Genomic DNA, 16,539 nt, shown 5'->3' on the forward strand with positions numbered 1-16,539 from the left:
GGTCGCGAGCCAGCTGTGTAGCCCCCCTGCCCCGGGACTCCGAGAGGACGTCCTGCGGTGGGAATCGAGAGGAGCAGCTGGACACGGGAGCGCGGGGCGCTCGGGTGGACCTGTGCACGGCCAGGCGCTGGTGGGGTGTGAGGGGGTGTGTGTATGTGTGTGCGTGTGCCCGGGGTGGGGGCGCTGTCTCCAGCATTCGCCTGTGGGGAGCAGCAGTGCCTCCCAGGTTCCATTGCCTCCCCCGTTAGGAGCTGGCTGACGGAGGGACATACAGACAAACAGCAGTGACCAGGTCTCGCCTCTGACGTGTTTGGGTGACGTAGGGTTTCTGTGTCTCATTTCGCCTTACATCGTCTTCAGTGGCCACAGGAGCCCAGGTGCTTCGTATAGCCACTTAAAAGTGACCTAAAGTGCAGAGCTGCATGGGGTTAGGTGATGCGACGAGAAGCTTCTCTGGACCGATGTCCTTGTCCTTGAGCAGCGTTTCTGCGCGTTCTGCCTCTGTTGCACAGGGAGATGCTGGGCAGAGCACTCGTTGGGAGCCTGGCTTCGGTGTCAGGGTGCCTTGCTGCTTAGTTTTGACTGTTGGCAGCTCCGAGTGGTCCAGCACGTCTGGTGACCAGGCAGGACCCTGAGCGCTTGGCTTGTAAGTGGTGCGGCTCTGGGCTCAGCGTCCAGGATGCAGCTCCGGGGAGGCCCTGCCCTGTTCTGGGTGTGTGCGCCGAGCCGAGCGGACTGCCCTTCACCCCATGCTTCTCTCTGCACTAGTGCTTTGGTGGCAGGCTGGTCAGATTTGGGGGTGGAGGAGTCTCAGTGATATTGCTGGTGGCACCTCTCTGTGTTGCAGCGTGGGTAGACACACACGCCCGGCCCATGATCAGGGCTGAGGGCCGAGGAGGGGCAGGCCTGGGCCGCGCCGAACCCCGTAGCAACCTACGTCGACAGTTTTGGCAGCCGGCTCCTGAGAAATGGCAGGAGGCCAGAGGGCACGGAGGCCAGGCCAAGAACAGCCGAGAACTACCCAGTGCTGAGGCTGGAGAACAGGGGCCTGGCTCCTGACTGTCGTCCTGCGTGCCCTCGCCCCCTTCCGCCGACCCCCACCCGGGGCACGTGCTGGGCACACCTGGGCCTCTGGCCCCGCCTCCCCGCCGCTCAGGCAGGCCATCGCCCCCTGGAGGATCGGGTCATCCTGTCCCCACTGCCCACTCAGCCTGTCCATAGGTCGGGGTTTGCGCAGAGGATGAGAAATAGTTCTTCTGTTAGGCCGTTGGCCCATTAGAGACACACAGATGCTCTGGGCTGTCAGTGGATAAGCGTGCGGTGCCGTGAAAATACACACTCATGAATCCCTTTCTGTGCTTCCAGACCGTCATCAAAGAGGGGATGCTGACCAAACAGAACAATTCATTCCAACGATCAAAACGAAGATACTTCAAGCTTCGAGGGCGGACGCTGTACTATGCAAAGACTGCCAAGGTGAGACTCAGTGGAGGACACTTGGCAAGAGGAGACCTCTCGAGAAGCTGCAGGGAAAGCTGGGCTCCGGGTCCTCCCTGGGGAAAGACCTTTGATTCTAGATCTGATATTCTGAGCGCGTTTTGTAAGCCTCTGGGGTGCTGGGTCTTATGTCTTGTGAACATTGATTTTTCTAATTCATTTTCTTTTTCTTTAATGTCATATGTCACCAGTGGGGAGATACGGGGAGGGAAAGGTCACAGAAGCAACCATGTTACAAGTAGCCATTGTTCTTTTGGAAAGATTGAGGATCACTGGCTTAAAAACCCTCTTATTTTGGCCTAAATATCTATTTTTTTCCTCTAAGTTTTCTATATTTTTTATCATTAAAAAATTGATTATTATTGTTTTTTGTATTTGGCCGCACTGGGTCTTTGTTGCTTTGCGGGCCTTTTCCTGATGGCAGTGAGTGGGGGCTTCTCTTCATCGCGCTTCTTTGGCTTCTCGTTGTGGGGCTTCTCTCGTTGCAGAGCACAGGCTCTAGGCCCTCGGCTTCATTAGTCGTGGCATATGGGCTCGGTATTTGTGGTCCGTGGGCTTAGTCGCTCCGTGGCATGTGCAATCTTCCCAGACCAGGGATGGAACCCATGTCCCCATATTGGCAGGTAACTTCTTACCCACTGTACCACCAGGGAAGACCTTTTTTCTCTTTTTTCAAAACACTTTTATAAACACTGTATAGAAACTTAATGTGTGCAACTTGATGACTTTGGAGACAAGTATATATACTTGTGAAGCTAACTAAAAATATGCTTAAAGTGTGTTGGGCTTTTTGGTGTGTGAACAGAAGCTGTCTCTGGGCTTTCTAGCCATGGTCCTTCCTCCCATGTGTCATCTTTGTAAGATTTATAGCTGGAATCACCAGGCAGACGCCAGTGACAGAAGAGGAGCTGTTGAGAGCCCCTGAATCACTGCCTGGCTTAGGCGACTGTGGTGTGGCACACTTCAGATACTAGTGTGTCTACAAACCTAGTTTTTGGTGTTCTGAACACCACTCTTTGTGTTCAGATGCTAATATTTTAGTATTATTAATAAAAAACTGGAATCTGAGTAGTTAGTATTTTGAGATGTATCCCTAGTGAGTTAGTAAATTAAAATTTGAAACTGTACCGAGTAACTTGTTTAGAAAGGATTCTGACCACATCCTTCATTAAAAAAAAAGACTCGTATAGTTATTTTAGTTTAAGGGGCGGGGGGGAGTTACTTAAAAGGCTGAGTCTTTTCTGAGTTGCTAGTGTTTCCTCCAGAGGGGACAGTAAGGTTAACGGGAGCTGGGGGGCTGTGACAGGAGGACTTGGCGGGGAGAGGTGAGTGGGGAGGGGGTGTCCCAGGCCTGCTTCTAGACCCTTCTTTCTCTCCGGGACCAGATTGTCTCTGCCGTGCGCCTTTGTTTTCTTTCATGGCTGGGTCCCTTCTGTTTGGGTCAGTCTGTCCTCCCCTAGAATCGTTCATTTTAGCCAATACCTTTCTCCCCAAGCGCCAAGGTGGAGAAAGTAAAGCCGAAGGGACAGAGGACCTCCACCCTGGACCCCGGTGTGGGGTGAACTCGTGGGAGGACGTGTTTCTGACTTAACTGGCGCAGGTCACTAGGGAGCTCCCTGGACTTAGAAAAGGTCTTGAGCTTCCCCGTGAGCCCTGCACGCTGTCAGCAGTGGGTCGGGTGAGGTCACTCGGGGTCCATGTAGTTCTCACACGCTTGGCTGGGGTCGAGGGAGAGTGGTGGGCAGTCCGGGGCCGGGTGTGCCTTCGCCCCCTCTGACTGTGGCCCCTGTGTTTTTCCAGTCGATCATATTTGATGAGGTGGACCTGACCGACGCCAGCGTGGCTGAATCCAGCACCAAGAACGTCAACAACAGCTTCACGGTGAGTCTGTGGACGACACCCCTCTCGATTCCTCTGCCACGTGTGGTTTTCCTGTTTAATTTGAACGGGTGTGTGTGAGCAGTTCAGACTTTTCATCCTTTGCCCTCTGCTTGGAGCAGTTCCTGATAAATTTTGAGTTCAAGGTTCAAAATTGTACAGAGGCTGGAGAAAAACTGAGAATTTGGCACATGTAAGCACAAAAGAACGAGAGGGTCCCAACGAATTGTTTAAACACGTTGCAGTTTGCGTTTCTGTAACTGTTTTACACGGAGATTCATTTTTCAGGATTGCTGTAGAAAATTTGGGAACACAGGAAAGAATGTGGAAGCAATTAGAAAATAACCGTAATTTAGCCACCTCAAAATAGAATGTTGATATTTCTTTAACAGTTGTACACAGAGAACTGTTTTTCATGATCGTTGTAGAAAATTTGGAAATACAGAAAAGAATGTGGAAGCAATTAGAAAATAACTGTAATTTAGCCACCTCAAAATAGAATGTTAATATTTTAGTATACCTGTTTTCTTTTTAAAACTTAACCCTACCACCCCCATGTATAGAAATTATGTTGTACTTTGTGCAAAAGTTCTAAATGCATAAAATCATGTGACCTCAGCAGCCCAGCTGCTCACGTTAGAGTGATTATCTTTACGTCTAAATGTCTGTCTCTTGAGCAGCATATAGCATGAGATGACAGTGATCCTTTTGATGAAACAGCTGTTTGATTTTTTTTTTCTCTTGACAATTTATGGTGATCACTTCCCGTGTTGATTGCTTTAAATGTTCATCATATTTTTTAATGTCTATACAGCATTTCTTGTATGACTTTACAATTTTGGCTTCAGGGGATGACTTTAGAACCTACTGTGTAAGGTATGACTCTAATATTAATAACAGGAATAGAGTATTTTACAATATTTTTCTTCATGTTACTAAGTAATTTTATCTAGAAATACAGTATGCTTCCCAATTTTTTCTTTTTTTTTTTTCCTTTCCAATTTTTAAAAATTCTTTTGTAACTCAGTCAAGGTGGATAATTTTCTTCGTGTTTAGATCCAACATTTTGAGTTAATGTTAGTTTCAGCTACTTTCAGGTTTTATTTTATTTATTTGTTTATGGATTGATTAAGTTGTTGCTCCAAATGGGATATTCCTTCCTCCATTTAAACTTCTACTTATTTTATTTTGGTGTAATTAACTGCTCTTGGTTTTCCTTTGTGGCTCATTGAACTAGTCAGACTTGCCTGATGGCCTCTTTTATTTTAGTCCTTATTTTATTTGGTCTATTGTTTACTTACTGGCTGGGGAGAGACGTTTTAAACTATGTAAATGAATTATTCTTTGATTTGTGGCTTTTAGAGTGTTTAATAGGAATAGGTGTTGAATTTCACTGGAGTGTTTTAAACAATAATTTATTATAGATGATCAGTTTGGGTTTGAGTATTTGTACACTTCTTTGAGGTTTTTCTTTTTTTTTTTTTAGCTGTGCTGGGTCTTAGCTGTGGCATGTGGGATCTAATTCCTTGACCAAGGATTGAACCCGGGCCCCTGCATTGGGAGCACCAGGGAAGCCGCTTTGTACAGTTCTTAATAGTAAATTGTTCCTGATAATGTTGAATAGTACAACCTAATTTTGGATTTAGAATTTTATGAAAGCATGTGAGTGCTTAATTCTTTGGGTAGGAGGTATCCTTTGTTGTGTTTTGATTTCAGAGTGCAAGTAATTCATTTAGTAACTTTCCATGATTTTTTGTGCTCTGGAACATTTTTATGGTTTTAGAATTTCTTGAAAATTTGAGAGAACTTAGTTTTCAGGGAGATAATAAGACTCTGAATAAACCTAAAAGGTTTATTTTTGATCATAGGAACTTTTTAACTTCTTTAGTCCATTTTTGTTATTTACTTTCCCACTTACTCCACACCTTTTAATTTAGTAATATGTATTTGCACTTTAAACATATGTCTCTGGTTGAGTCCCCTTTCACATTTCTTTTTTTTTTCAATTTATTTTTATTTGAAGGATAATTGCTTTACAACATTATGTTGCTCCCTTTCGCACTTCTCATTTTACTTGCTCAGCTTTTGTTTTTTTTTGTCATTATTCACTTTGAAAAGGATTGTATTTGAATAAAGTTGATTTATAATTATTCTGTACAGCAGAGTGATTCAGTTATACATAGATATATATGTTTTTCATATTCTTTTACATTATGGTTTATTACAGGATATTGAATGTAGTTTCCTGTGCTATATAATAGGACCTTGCTGTTTATTCATTTTATATATAATAGTTTGCATCTGCTAATCCCAACTCCTAATCCATCCCTCTTCCACCACGCCCGCCCCTTGGCAACCACAAGTCTGGTCTCCATGTATGTGAGTCTGTTTCTGTTTAGTAGGTATGTTCATTTATGTCGTATTTTAGATTCTACATATAAGCAATATCACACTATACTTGTTTTTCTCTTTCTGACTTACTTCACTTACATGATAATCTCTAGGTCCATCCACGTTGCTGCAAATGGCATTATTCCAATTTTTTTGGCCAAGTAATACTCCATTGTTATGCAATGGAACACCTCAACTTCTTTATCCATTCATCTGTTGGACATTTAGTTTACTTCTTTGTCTTGGCTATTGTAAATAGTGCTGTTTCGAACATTGGGGTGCATGTTTCTTTTCAAATTACAGTTTTTTAGTCTTTTCAGATTGATACCCAGTAGTGGGATTGCCGGATCGTATGGAAACTACTTTCAGTTTTTAAGGAACCTTCATAATGTTCGCCATAGTGGCCGCATCAGTTTCCACTGCTCCCAGCAGTTCTCTTTTCTCCACAGCCTCTCCAGCATTTATCATTTATAGACCCTTAGATGCTGGGCATTCTGACCGGTGTGAGGTAGTACCTTATTGTAGTTTTGATTTGCATTTCTCTAGTAATTAGTGATTTTGAGCATCTTTTAGTGTCCCTGTTGAACATCTGTATGTCTTCTGGGAGAAATGTCAATTTAGGTCTTCTAACCATTTTTCAGTTGGGTTGCTTGTTTTTTGTCACTGAGTTGTATGAGCTGTTTGTGTATTTTGGAGATTAAGCCCCTGTCAGTTGTATCATTTGCAGATATTTTCTTCTAGTCTGTAGGTTGTCTTTTCATTTTGTTTATGATTTTCTTTGCTGTGAAAAAACTTGTAGGTTTAGGTTTGATTGGGTCCCATTTTTTCTTTTTGCTTTTAAGAGAACTGGTTCTCAAAAAGAGAGAACTGGTTCTTAGGTTATTCAACAATTCATTTTTTATTACCTAATTCAGTTTCTGTGTTTATATTTATTGTCTTTTCTGCTTTTCACTTTTAAAAATAACTTATTAATTGACTCTTCTTACTTTCATATATATCAATAATTAAAAAACATTAGGGACTGCATTTAACTCTGAGTGTATTTCTGTTCACATTGCAATATTCTAAAAGTTGTTTTTTCTTCCAGTAGAAAAATGTTATTAAAGATTAATTGCTTTTTTGGTCAAGTTATTGAAGAAAATTTTTAAGTAGGAAGTTTAAACCATCTATATTCCTATTACCCAAAGATACCTAATAATATATATTAATTGGTGTCATTCCCACCAACTGGGTTTTAGTTTTTAACCTACTTTCTTCACTTAATAATGAGCTTTTCTTATGATATCCTTCAAAGTCTTGCTTATTAATGTTGCATAGTATTCCATCTTATTTGAATGTATAAGTTTAAGCAGTCCCTATATTGTATTTTTTTCCTATTAAATAGCACTGTAATGTACACTTATACATAGGTCCTTTTGTATATTTCTGGTTATTTCCATAGCTTAAGTTCTTAGAAGTATAATCCTGTTTGAGGTAAAAAGTGTGAACTTTTAGGCTTTTGAAAAGTAAATGAGGTACTGATACATGTTACAGCTTGGATGGGCCTTGAGAATATACTGTATAAAAGCCAGACACAAAAGACCACATATTTTATGATCCGATATACATGAAATGCACAATAGTCAAATCTATAGAGACAGTAGATTAGTGGTGGCCAGGGGCTGTTGGACAGAGGAGTGCTAATGGGTACCGGATTTTAGTTGGGGGTGTGTGTCAGAATGTTCTAAAATTAGATAGTGGTGATGGTTGCACAACTTTATGAATATGCTGAAAACCACTGAGCTGTATACTGTAAAAGGCTGAGTTGTACAGGAATTATGTCTCCATAAAAATAATATGGCACTGTGCTCTGGTACGATGTGAATTCCTGTGGAACTTTGTCAGCCTGGTTGGAGAATGAACCTTGGTTTATACCCTGTCTCTATGGGAACACGTGTTCAGGGTGCTGAATAGTTGACTCCCAGATGTCGAGCTCATTCTGTGGGGGCAGTCGTGGATGATTCCCAGCCCTCGGGGCAGAGGCACTGTTTCTTTCACATTTACTTTAGATTTTGTGAGTGCTGTAAAAACTAGCTTTTCATCTGAGCATGTGCTGAAAGGACATTAAAGCTTAATAGTGAGGCTCCCCAGAAATACTCCAAGATAAGGAGACACCCCTCCCCACCCCCGCCCCAGCCCTTAGTAACCTGTGAGGGCGTCTGGAATTTGGGGATACATGGTGGAGTGTTTGGAGCCACTTGACTGGTGCCCAGTTCCCCAAGGCATGCTTCCATAGAGAGCTGGTAGGTTCTGGGCACTCCCCCACTTCTGACTTCTGCAGCATTTCCTGCCTGAACTCTGAACCTGTCCCTTCCCGTTCAGCACCCTGTAGGAATCTGCGTGCAGGGCCTAGAAGGCAGGGCCTGGCCTCAGACTTTGCCAGTGCCTGGTGCCATGTGCTTGCGGAAGTGAATGCAGAATGAATGAATGTATTTGCCCAGAAGCTACTTCAGTTCCTGGAATATCTCATTTGGTTGTCCAGCTATTCCAGTAGTAATTTCCGAATTCCACAACTTCAACTAAAATTGCGTGCCTGATACAAACAATTCGGCAGTGAAAGTCGCTGTTATCATGAATCAGCCAACAGATGGGAACCTTTTGTATCTGGCAAAGAATGAGTAAATTTTGCTCCACATTAACAAAGACTCCATTTTAATTTTCCCCTAAAATGGCCAAAGAATTGTCTCATAAAGACATAAGGACCTGAGGGACAAGAGTCTTCCAGGGGAGATGGAAGGAAATATTTGGGGGAGAGTAGAGAGTTTTCTTTCCTGGTGGTTCAGTGGTAAAGAACCTACCTGCCAATGCAGGAGACAGGGCCGGGGGTGGTGTCGATCTCTGGATGGGGAAGATCCCCTGGGGAAGGAAATGGCAAACCCCTCCTGTACTCTTGCCTGGGAAATGCCATGGACCGAGGAGCCTGGCGGGCTGCAGTCTAAGGGGTCACACAGAGTGGGACATGACTTAGCAATTAAACAACAACAGAGATTTTTATTCAGGTTTGGTGGAAGAAATGGGAGCAAGGAGACTTTTGCAGCTGGAAAGGGGTCTGCTTGCCTTCTTTTTAAGAACAAGTGAAGTTGGGATGCAGCTAGAGACACAGATGTGCCTTTAGGTTCTTGATAAAGTGGAGCTGTGGCCACGGGAAATCTCAGAAGATGGGGAGTAGACAGAGTCCTCTGTGTTCTCACCTTCAAGTGGGATCACCCCTTAGAAGGCCAGAGAGCATAATGGCAGCATGAAGAAAGGGGATTTGCTAGCTTCATATCCCAGCCTCTGCAGTAGCATGAAATGTTTTCGATAATTAAACATGCTAATGTTAATCTATGAAAACTAAAAGGCTTTCGGTATATTATGGCCAAAAGGCCTTTAGAACTTGTATGAGTTGAACTTCATGAAGTGGTTTCTATCCTTTCAACAAATGCCATTTGTTAAAATTTTATAATATCTATGCCACTTTGATAAAAATGGGAATTTGTTTTATTTCTTTGATTATCAAAGTGAAGTCGAACGTCTCTCACAGTCTTTGGCCATGTGTGTGAATTTCTTTATGAGCTGATTCTGTGTGTGCTTTTGGATAGTCAGCTCTGTATTTGGGGGGGTTCAACGTTACCCCTTTCTCTTTCTCTAAGTTTGCCCTCATTGGCTATGCTTGGTTTAGCTTCCCTCCTACCCTCCTCCCCCATTTTAAAACTAGGTTTCATACACTAGTAATAGGCAGAAGTTGTCAGGGAAAAATGTTTCTCGTTTTCCCCTTATACTTCTTTTCTTTGCATTATCTAACATGAGATAATTTAGAAATTATTTCCAGCCTTATCACAAAATTTACAGATTTGTTTTGAAGGTATATTTTAACTACTCTAATTCTTCAAAGGAGTTTGTCAAAGCAGCATTTCTGCTTTACTGAGTTTGTATATTGTAAATAATTTTAAAAATTGAAATATGACTTCCCAGCTAAAAAGTGCACAAGTGAGTGGGCAGAGCTTTATCTGTAGCCACTACCCAGATTCAGTGGTGGAATGTGTCTAGGCCCCGGGAAGCTCCCCTAAGTGATCTTGCCCAGCTGTCCCCTAGCCCCCTCCAGAGGAACCACCGTCCTGCATGTGATACGCTGGATTTGTGCCGACTGTCTCAGATGGTTGGTGTAAATGGACTCACATTCTTTTGTGTCTGCTGCTGACCTGTGTATGTGTTTCCTCAAATGTTCCATGTGCATTTGAACAGAATTTACACTCAGTAGTTCTTGTACGTTGATTAGGACAAAAATTTAATCATTTTCCTCAAATCTTTTATAACCTTCTGACTTGCTTTTCTGCTAGTCCTTGAGTTATTGAGTGAGATTTATTAAAATCTTCTCTGTGGTTTTGGACTTACCTGGTTTTTGCTTTCATCCTGTTAATTTTTTCTTTATATATTTGCAGGCTTGTTATTAAATGCATACAAATTTAAGATTATTTTATATTCTTACTAGATTGACCCCTTTATGTTTTTTGCCTTAAAGTTTACTTTGATGTTGCTTTAGCTGCAATACCTTTATTTCAGTTACTAGTTGTATTCTAAGTAATGGCAGAATTTTCCATCTTTTCAGTTTAAACCTTTTTTTGTTTATATTTAAGGTTGTAAGCAGCATACAGTTGTGTGGGTTTTTTAATTCCCTGTTGGATTATTTAATTGGGTGATGTCTTCCATTGGTTTATGTTTAATCTATACTTAGTTTTAGGTACTCTTGTATTGGGGTACAAATCCCATGTATTATTACTTGTTTTCTCTTTGTCTCACATTTTATATTTTTTGTATCTTTCTTTCTAAAATGGATGAATTATTTCATTTTCTCCCCTCTCTTATTTCATATACATATTTTAGTGATATTATTTTGCAGATTGTAAAATATGTCCTTGACTTATTAACCTCCCATCCAGATTAGTGCTTCCCAGACAATGCAGGGATCTTAGAGTCTTTGAACTCGATACTCTTCATTAAGGGAAGCCAGTGGCTCAGAGGTAAAGAATCTGCCTGCAGTGCAGGAGATGCAAGAGATGCCGGTTCAATCCCTGGGTCTGGACGATCCCCTGGAGCAGAAAATGGCAACCCACTCCAGTATTCTTGCCTGGAGAATCCCATAGACAGAGGATCCTGGCGGGCCACAGTCCATAAAGTCGCAGAGTTAGACATGACTGAGCAACTAAACACGCACACTCTTCTTTGCTCTTGAAATTTAATTTCTGGTACTTAAAAGGAAGCTTCTCTGTAGTTGCCTCTCACCTCTCTGCAGTTTGTCATATATCTTAATTTTACATATATTTGAAATTTCACAGGACATTATTGTACAGTCAGCAGTCACTTAGGTTTGCAGTGAACATTGCCTTTTCTGTTGCCATTCATTTCTTTCTGTATTTCTGTGATCCGTATGGGGTAATAGTCCTTCTGTGAAAAATTCTCTTTAATATTCCTTTGGTCTTGGTTTCTATTTTTGTTTTGTTTATTTCATCTTTCTGAAGGATGTTTTTGCTTGTTATACAGTTCTAGCATGGCAGTCATTTTCTTTCAGGAGTCTAAAAATGTCATTCTGTTGTACTGTAGCTTCTATTATTTTTAGTAAAAGTAATAACTTGTCCTGTTGTTTTCCCTCGCATGATAATGTATCTCCTCCCCTCCCCCTCCAACTATTTTTAAGATTTTTCTTTTCCTTTGGCACTGTGCTGTTTTACTATGATTTTTCCAGGCATGGTTCTCTGTATTTATCTTGCTTAGTGTTCCTGGCAGTTCTAAAATCTGTAGCTGTGTTTCCCTTCTCTTGTCAGTTTTGGGGAAGTCTTGGTTATTAGCTCTTCAAGTGTTGCCTCCTACCCATTATTTTTTCCTCTTATTTCTGGGACTTTTTTGTTACATCTTTCCCCTGACTTCTATGTTTCTTGTACTCTTTAAAAAATATTTTCTGTTTTCCTCATTCTAGATGTTTTATTATCTTTCTTCTGTGTTCTTAGGTGTTTCTTGTCTGTTGTTGAATCTGTCTGTTGAGTTTTTAATTCCACTTATTTTCTTTCAGCTCTAGAATTTTCAGTTGATTTTTTAATAAAGGGCTCAAGTTCCATGCCAAAACCCTCTCCTCGATCTTGTCCTTAATTTCATTGAAAATATTAAGCATATTTCAAAGTCCATGCCTGAAAACTCAAAACGTCTGGTTCCACTCTGGTCTTTTTTTTCATTGCCTGGCTTTTTTCTTGCTTTTGTTCCTTTAGTGTTTCTTCCTGGAATACCTGTCAATCTTGGTTGACAGACATTGTCTGAAAAGTGAAGACAGGTTTAGGCTCAGGATGATGGTCTCTTCCCAAAGAGCGGATTTATTAATCCTCTGCTTCTGGCTGGTGGGCACAGGAGCAGCAGGTCATCTTAAATCCAGTTTGTGGTCGATCGGATTTGAAGGTGGGCTTCACTTTTTCTGGCTGACCGATCGGTCTTCACTTGCTCTGCTTCTGTGGGTTAGTCCCTAGGAGTCTTGGCATTTATTCCTTCTCCGTTGGCCTCTGAATTCCCTCATCTCCGCCAGCCCTGTGGCGTTGTTCACAAGCTCTCCTCAGCTTCTCCGCCTCTCTGGCTTCCGCTCGAGAACCGGCACTTGGCACTAGTTTGTTTTTTTCTGTGTCTTGGCACGGCATGGTATTTATTAGTGTCTGACATTAGGGTCACTCACTGTATACAAACAACACAAAGTGTATGGCCGATGTTTCATAATAACTGTAAATGGAGTATAACCTTCAAAAGTTGTGAATCACGGTGTTGTATACCTGAAACTTATGTAATATTGTACATCAGCTGTACCTCAATTAAAAAAGAAAAGATCACTCATTATGAAATGTGAGAAATGTTAGATCCCATTTACCTGAAAGATAATATATTTAGTATAGGGACTAAAATTTGGTCTTTATTGCAACTTAGGAAATTTGTTGCTCAGTCTTCCTAGGACCTTACTTTTATCACTTGATCTCCCACAGACTGATAATGAGGAGCTCATCTCTTTCAGGACAGTTACATTCATCCTTTTGTTCTCATATTTCTAACAGTTCTCACCTGCTCTATTTTTGAAGTTCTTTTAAGCACGTAAGTAAACGTTCATATCCTCATTACTGAGTAGTCATCTATTAATAAAGTCGTATCTTTTTTTATAGTGATTAATCTTTGCCGTGACCTGTTCTCTGTCTGACACTGCCATGCTTTCTCTCCTTTGTTCACAATTTAATTGACATACTTGCTTCCCTCTTCCACCCTTACTGTCACCTTTATATTTCCGGGTTATTTTAGATTTAATCCTTGTAGACAGTAGATTGTTGGGATTTGTTTTAGTTCAGTGTGGAACAGTCTGCTAGCAGTGGTGAGCATCAGGCATTTTCTGGTTGTCAGGGCTTTGCACGTCTGACTGCTGTGTTTTCGTGCCTGGCTGTGTTGTGAGTTAATGCTTTCTTGGTACCTCTCTTCTGTTTTGCATTTTTGTGAGTGGTATGTGCACCATTTACCTTTGTTTTTGGTAATGATTTGTGCTGAAGTTTTCCTTTTTATTTTTTACACATTCACAGCACACAGGTTTTCTCATGATGTCTCTGGTTATGGCCAGCCCACAATGGTGGCATCATTTTTTGGTCAGGCTTTGTGTCAGACAGAGTGTTGAGCCACACGGTGCGCGCTGCTCAGTGCTTGTTTCCCCAGTTACTCAGTTGTTCCTTTCAAACCAAGAAATTGAGAAAGGACTGAAGAGCAAGGAAGTAAAATAATGGAAAGGGCTCTGCTTTCCACCAAGGAGCCAGAACACAGTATTTCTCATCGGATGCCTCCCAACAGCACACTGTTCTCTGTTGCTGGTGTTGCAGGGGAGGCATTGGAAACTAGCCTTCATGTTGTTTCCATCTTTGAAGATATCTGTACCTTTCTGTTTGAAATCTTGTAGGATTCTCTTTTTGTCTTGAGCAATATTGCTTTTTGCTCACCAATTTGTCTTGATATGTAGAACCTGCTGGTTTCCAGGCTCTGTTTTTGGTTTTCCAACTTTGAAAAATGGTCTTTTCTCTGTACTTCTGGTCCATGTGCTTTGTCTTGTTCTTTGGGAGTTCTGCACGTTCATTCGTTCACTGTTTCAACGTCGTTCTTTGCAGGGTCCCTGGGACCACATACCGTGCTCAGTGACAGATTCCAGTGGTAAGCAGAAATGGAGAAGGGCTGTGTCCCCAAGCTTGTATTCAAGGGGGCTCAGTGACTCACAGTGAGGTCTAATTACAGGCCGAGACTGGCAGCACGTATGGAAGTAAGGCTGCGTGGGAAGTATGATAAGCCGGGTCCCCGCTGGTCTGGCAGAATGGTGGGGAAGACTGCCCCTGAGGAGGTGATGTTTTAACTGAGACTTGAAGAGTGATGAGTGGAAAGTCAACTGAACAGAGTGTGTGAGTTTGTGCTCGTGTGAATGACTTGTGCCTGTAGGTGCTTTGGAATGGATTAGGTCCAGGGCCTAGCATGTGCGAAGGTCGTGCGGTGGGGGCTGCAGTTCAGACTGCACGGAGAGGTGAAGGAAGAGCAGTGCGGCCTGCTGAGGCCTGAGGGAGAGAGACCACAGGTGCGGAATGGGTTTGAGACATAGTCCTTCAGCCTGTCCTTTGAATAGTTCCTCTTGGCAAGAGTCCCAGATTTGCAGTATTGGAATGATTTGCTCTGGCTGCCAGGTGGAAGAGGAAGAGGAAGGACAGGCCTCTGGTTCAGAGGATAGGGGGTGGAGAGTGAGCAGCGACATGGGTGCCCTCAGCTTGGCCCAGGGCGAGATGGCTGAGGTGTCAAGCGCTCCACCTCCAAGCAGCGGGCTGGGTAAATGAGTTGCAGGGTCCAGCAGGGACCAGGGGCCTCGGGGTCGTGCAGGGGTGCGTGTGTATGCGCTTCATCTTCCGTGTCTGTCATGCTTTTCTGCGTTGTTTTAATTTGTTTTCTCTAATTCTATGTATCAAATTGTATAATTTGATACAAATTTAATTGCATTTCTTAGTGCTTCTACGTGTGATCTTCACGCCTGTTCCAGCATAGCTTTTCTGTTCTTTTTACTTCGTTTTTATCTTGACTTATTCTTGTTTGATAGAGAAAGTATTTTAAAGCGCTTTCTGTCTAACTTCGTCTTTGTCGTGCTGCGGGGAGAGAGTGCCCTTTGAGCACCTGCATCTGCTTTTGGATATCCAGATGTTTTCATTGACTTCAGATGTCCCCCCTCCCTGATCTACCCATCTCTGATCTCTCTCAAGTGATTTTAGTTGTCTTCAAGTCCTGGATGGCTTCTTTTATAATCTTCCTGCAGTAGCCTGGAGCTGTGGAGCGTTCCAGGAGTTGTGGGGCAGTTAGAGTTTAGTGCTTTTGTTTCCTTTTTTCTTCAAGTCAGTGTTCCACCATTGGGTTCTACCTGGGTTCTGTTTTCATAAACATTTGATGGAATATCACCACCTCCTTTGAAGTCATTTGAAGTTTTGGAAAGCAACAGAAACAAACCAAAGCAGTGGGGCACTGGGAGACTCTGGCCTCACCCCGCCCCCGCCCCCACCATCCCTCCCCGGAGTCGCTGCTCTGAGTCCACGTGCTTTTGTTTCTTTTGTTAAAAGCTGTAACATAACGCCATATGTGAGCAAGGGATTTTTGTCTGGTTTGTCCACTGCTGACACACAGTAGGTGCCCACAGTTACATGTCAGAGTGACTTGCTCCAGGATGGTCGGCCCTATTTACTCACTGACACACAGTAGGTGCCCACAGTTATGTGTCAGAGTGACTTGCTCCAGGGTGCTTGGCCCTGTTCCCTCACTGACACACAGTAGGTGCTTACAGTTATATGTCAGAGCGAGTCGTTCCAGGGTGGTCAGCTCTGTTTGCCCTCTGATTTCACCTGAGAGCCCTGTGTGGACAGGCGCTGGTGTCAGTGAGAGTCCTTCATGCTCCAAACAGTCCTGGATGAGCAGCAGGTGCTGGGCAGTCAGGACCAGAGGCCAAGAAGGAAACAGCTCGGGCTGCAGCTGGTGTCAGGAGGCCTTCCTGTGGGGGAGCGTGGCCGTGGGGGACGTGGGGAGACCCGAGGCTGAGGGGGCCGTGGGCAGCAGCGTCAGGGGTCTGGGGTCAGAGCGGTTCCTGCCAGGGGAAGCTGAGCCTGGGAGGGTGGCAAGGCGGGCAAGGGCAGAGGCGAAGCGTGTTCTAGGCCGTGGTGGACTCTTTGCCACGTGTATTGCGAGCCAGTAAGATCTGTAAAGCTAGTGGGTTTTGTCATGGCTGCTGCAGCCGTGCTGAAGCGGGGAGACAGGGTGGGCGTGAGGAGGTCAGACAGGCGGCCTCTTCTGTGGCTGGTGAGGGAGGTGGATGTGGACCCGGGCCTGGCAGGCAGAGGAATTCGACCCTGGTCTGCTTGTTGCCTGCACCGCTCTTGTCCTGCATGGTTTAGGAACGGTATGGAGGGAGATGGGCCCTGAGCCATCAGTGATGGATGCTTGGTGGCGAGCGCCCTGCCCGGCCTGACGGCCACGTGACGTGTGCCTGCCTGCAGCCGCTCCAGGCGCTCGCCCCTCACCAGGGCCGCGTGGCAGCTTCCATCCTTGGAATCGTCACCTCAGACACCGACTTCATTGTGCCTGCTGTCAGAGGCTCTGGCCCTCTGAGGGAGGCAGAGTCAGAGCCGAATTCAGTTTAGTGACGATTTTCTCAGGGCAGTAGGACAGAGGGCTGTCGTCTGA

The 16,539-nt window shown here is 43.7% G+C and overlaps 1 protein-coding gene across 2 annotated transcripts in view; it reads left to right on the forward strand.

Annotated features, from left to right (window-relative positions):
• DGKD (diacylglycerol kinase delta) overlaps window positions 1-16,539 on the forward strand; it is a 110,282-nt gene that overhangs the window by 29,202 nt on the left and 64,541 nt on the right. For both annotated transcript variants that reach the window (XM_027537960.1, XM_027537961.1), the window contains exons 2-3: window positions 1,366-1,476; window positions 3,298-3,378. In XM_027537960.1, the coding sequence (XP_027393761.1) occupies window positions 1,366-1,476; window positions 3,298-3,378 (192 nt within the window). The remainder of the gene's footprint in view (window positions 1-1,365; window positions 1,477-3,297; window positions 3,379-16,539) is intronic.

The sequence above is a fragment of the Bos indicus x Bos taurus genome, chromosome 3 (assembly GCF_003369695.1).
Source record: "Bos indicus x Bos taurus breed Angus x Brahman F1 hybrid chromosome 3, Bos_hybrid_MaternalHap_v2.0, whole genome shotgun sequence".
NCBI classification, from domain to species: domain Eukaryota; kingdom Metazoa; phylum Chordata; class Mammalia; order Artiodactyla; family Bovidae; genus Bos; species Bos indicus x Bos taurus.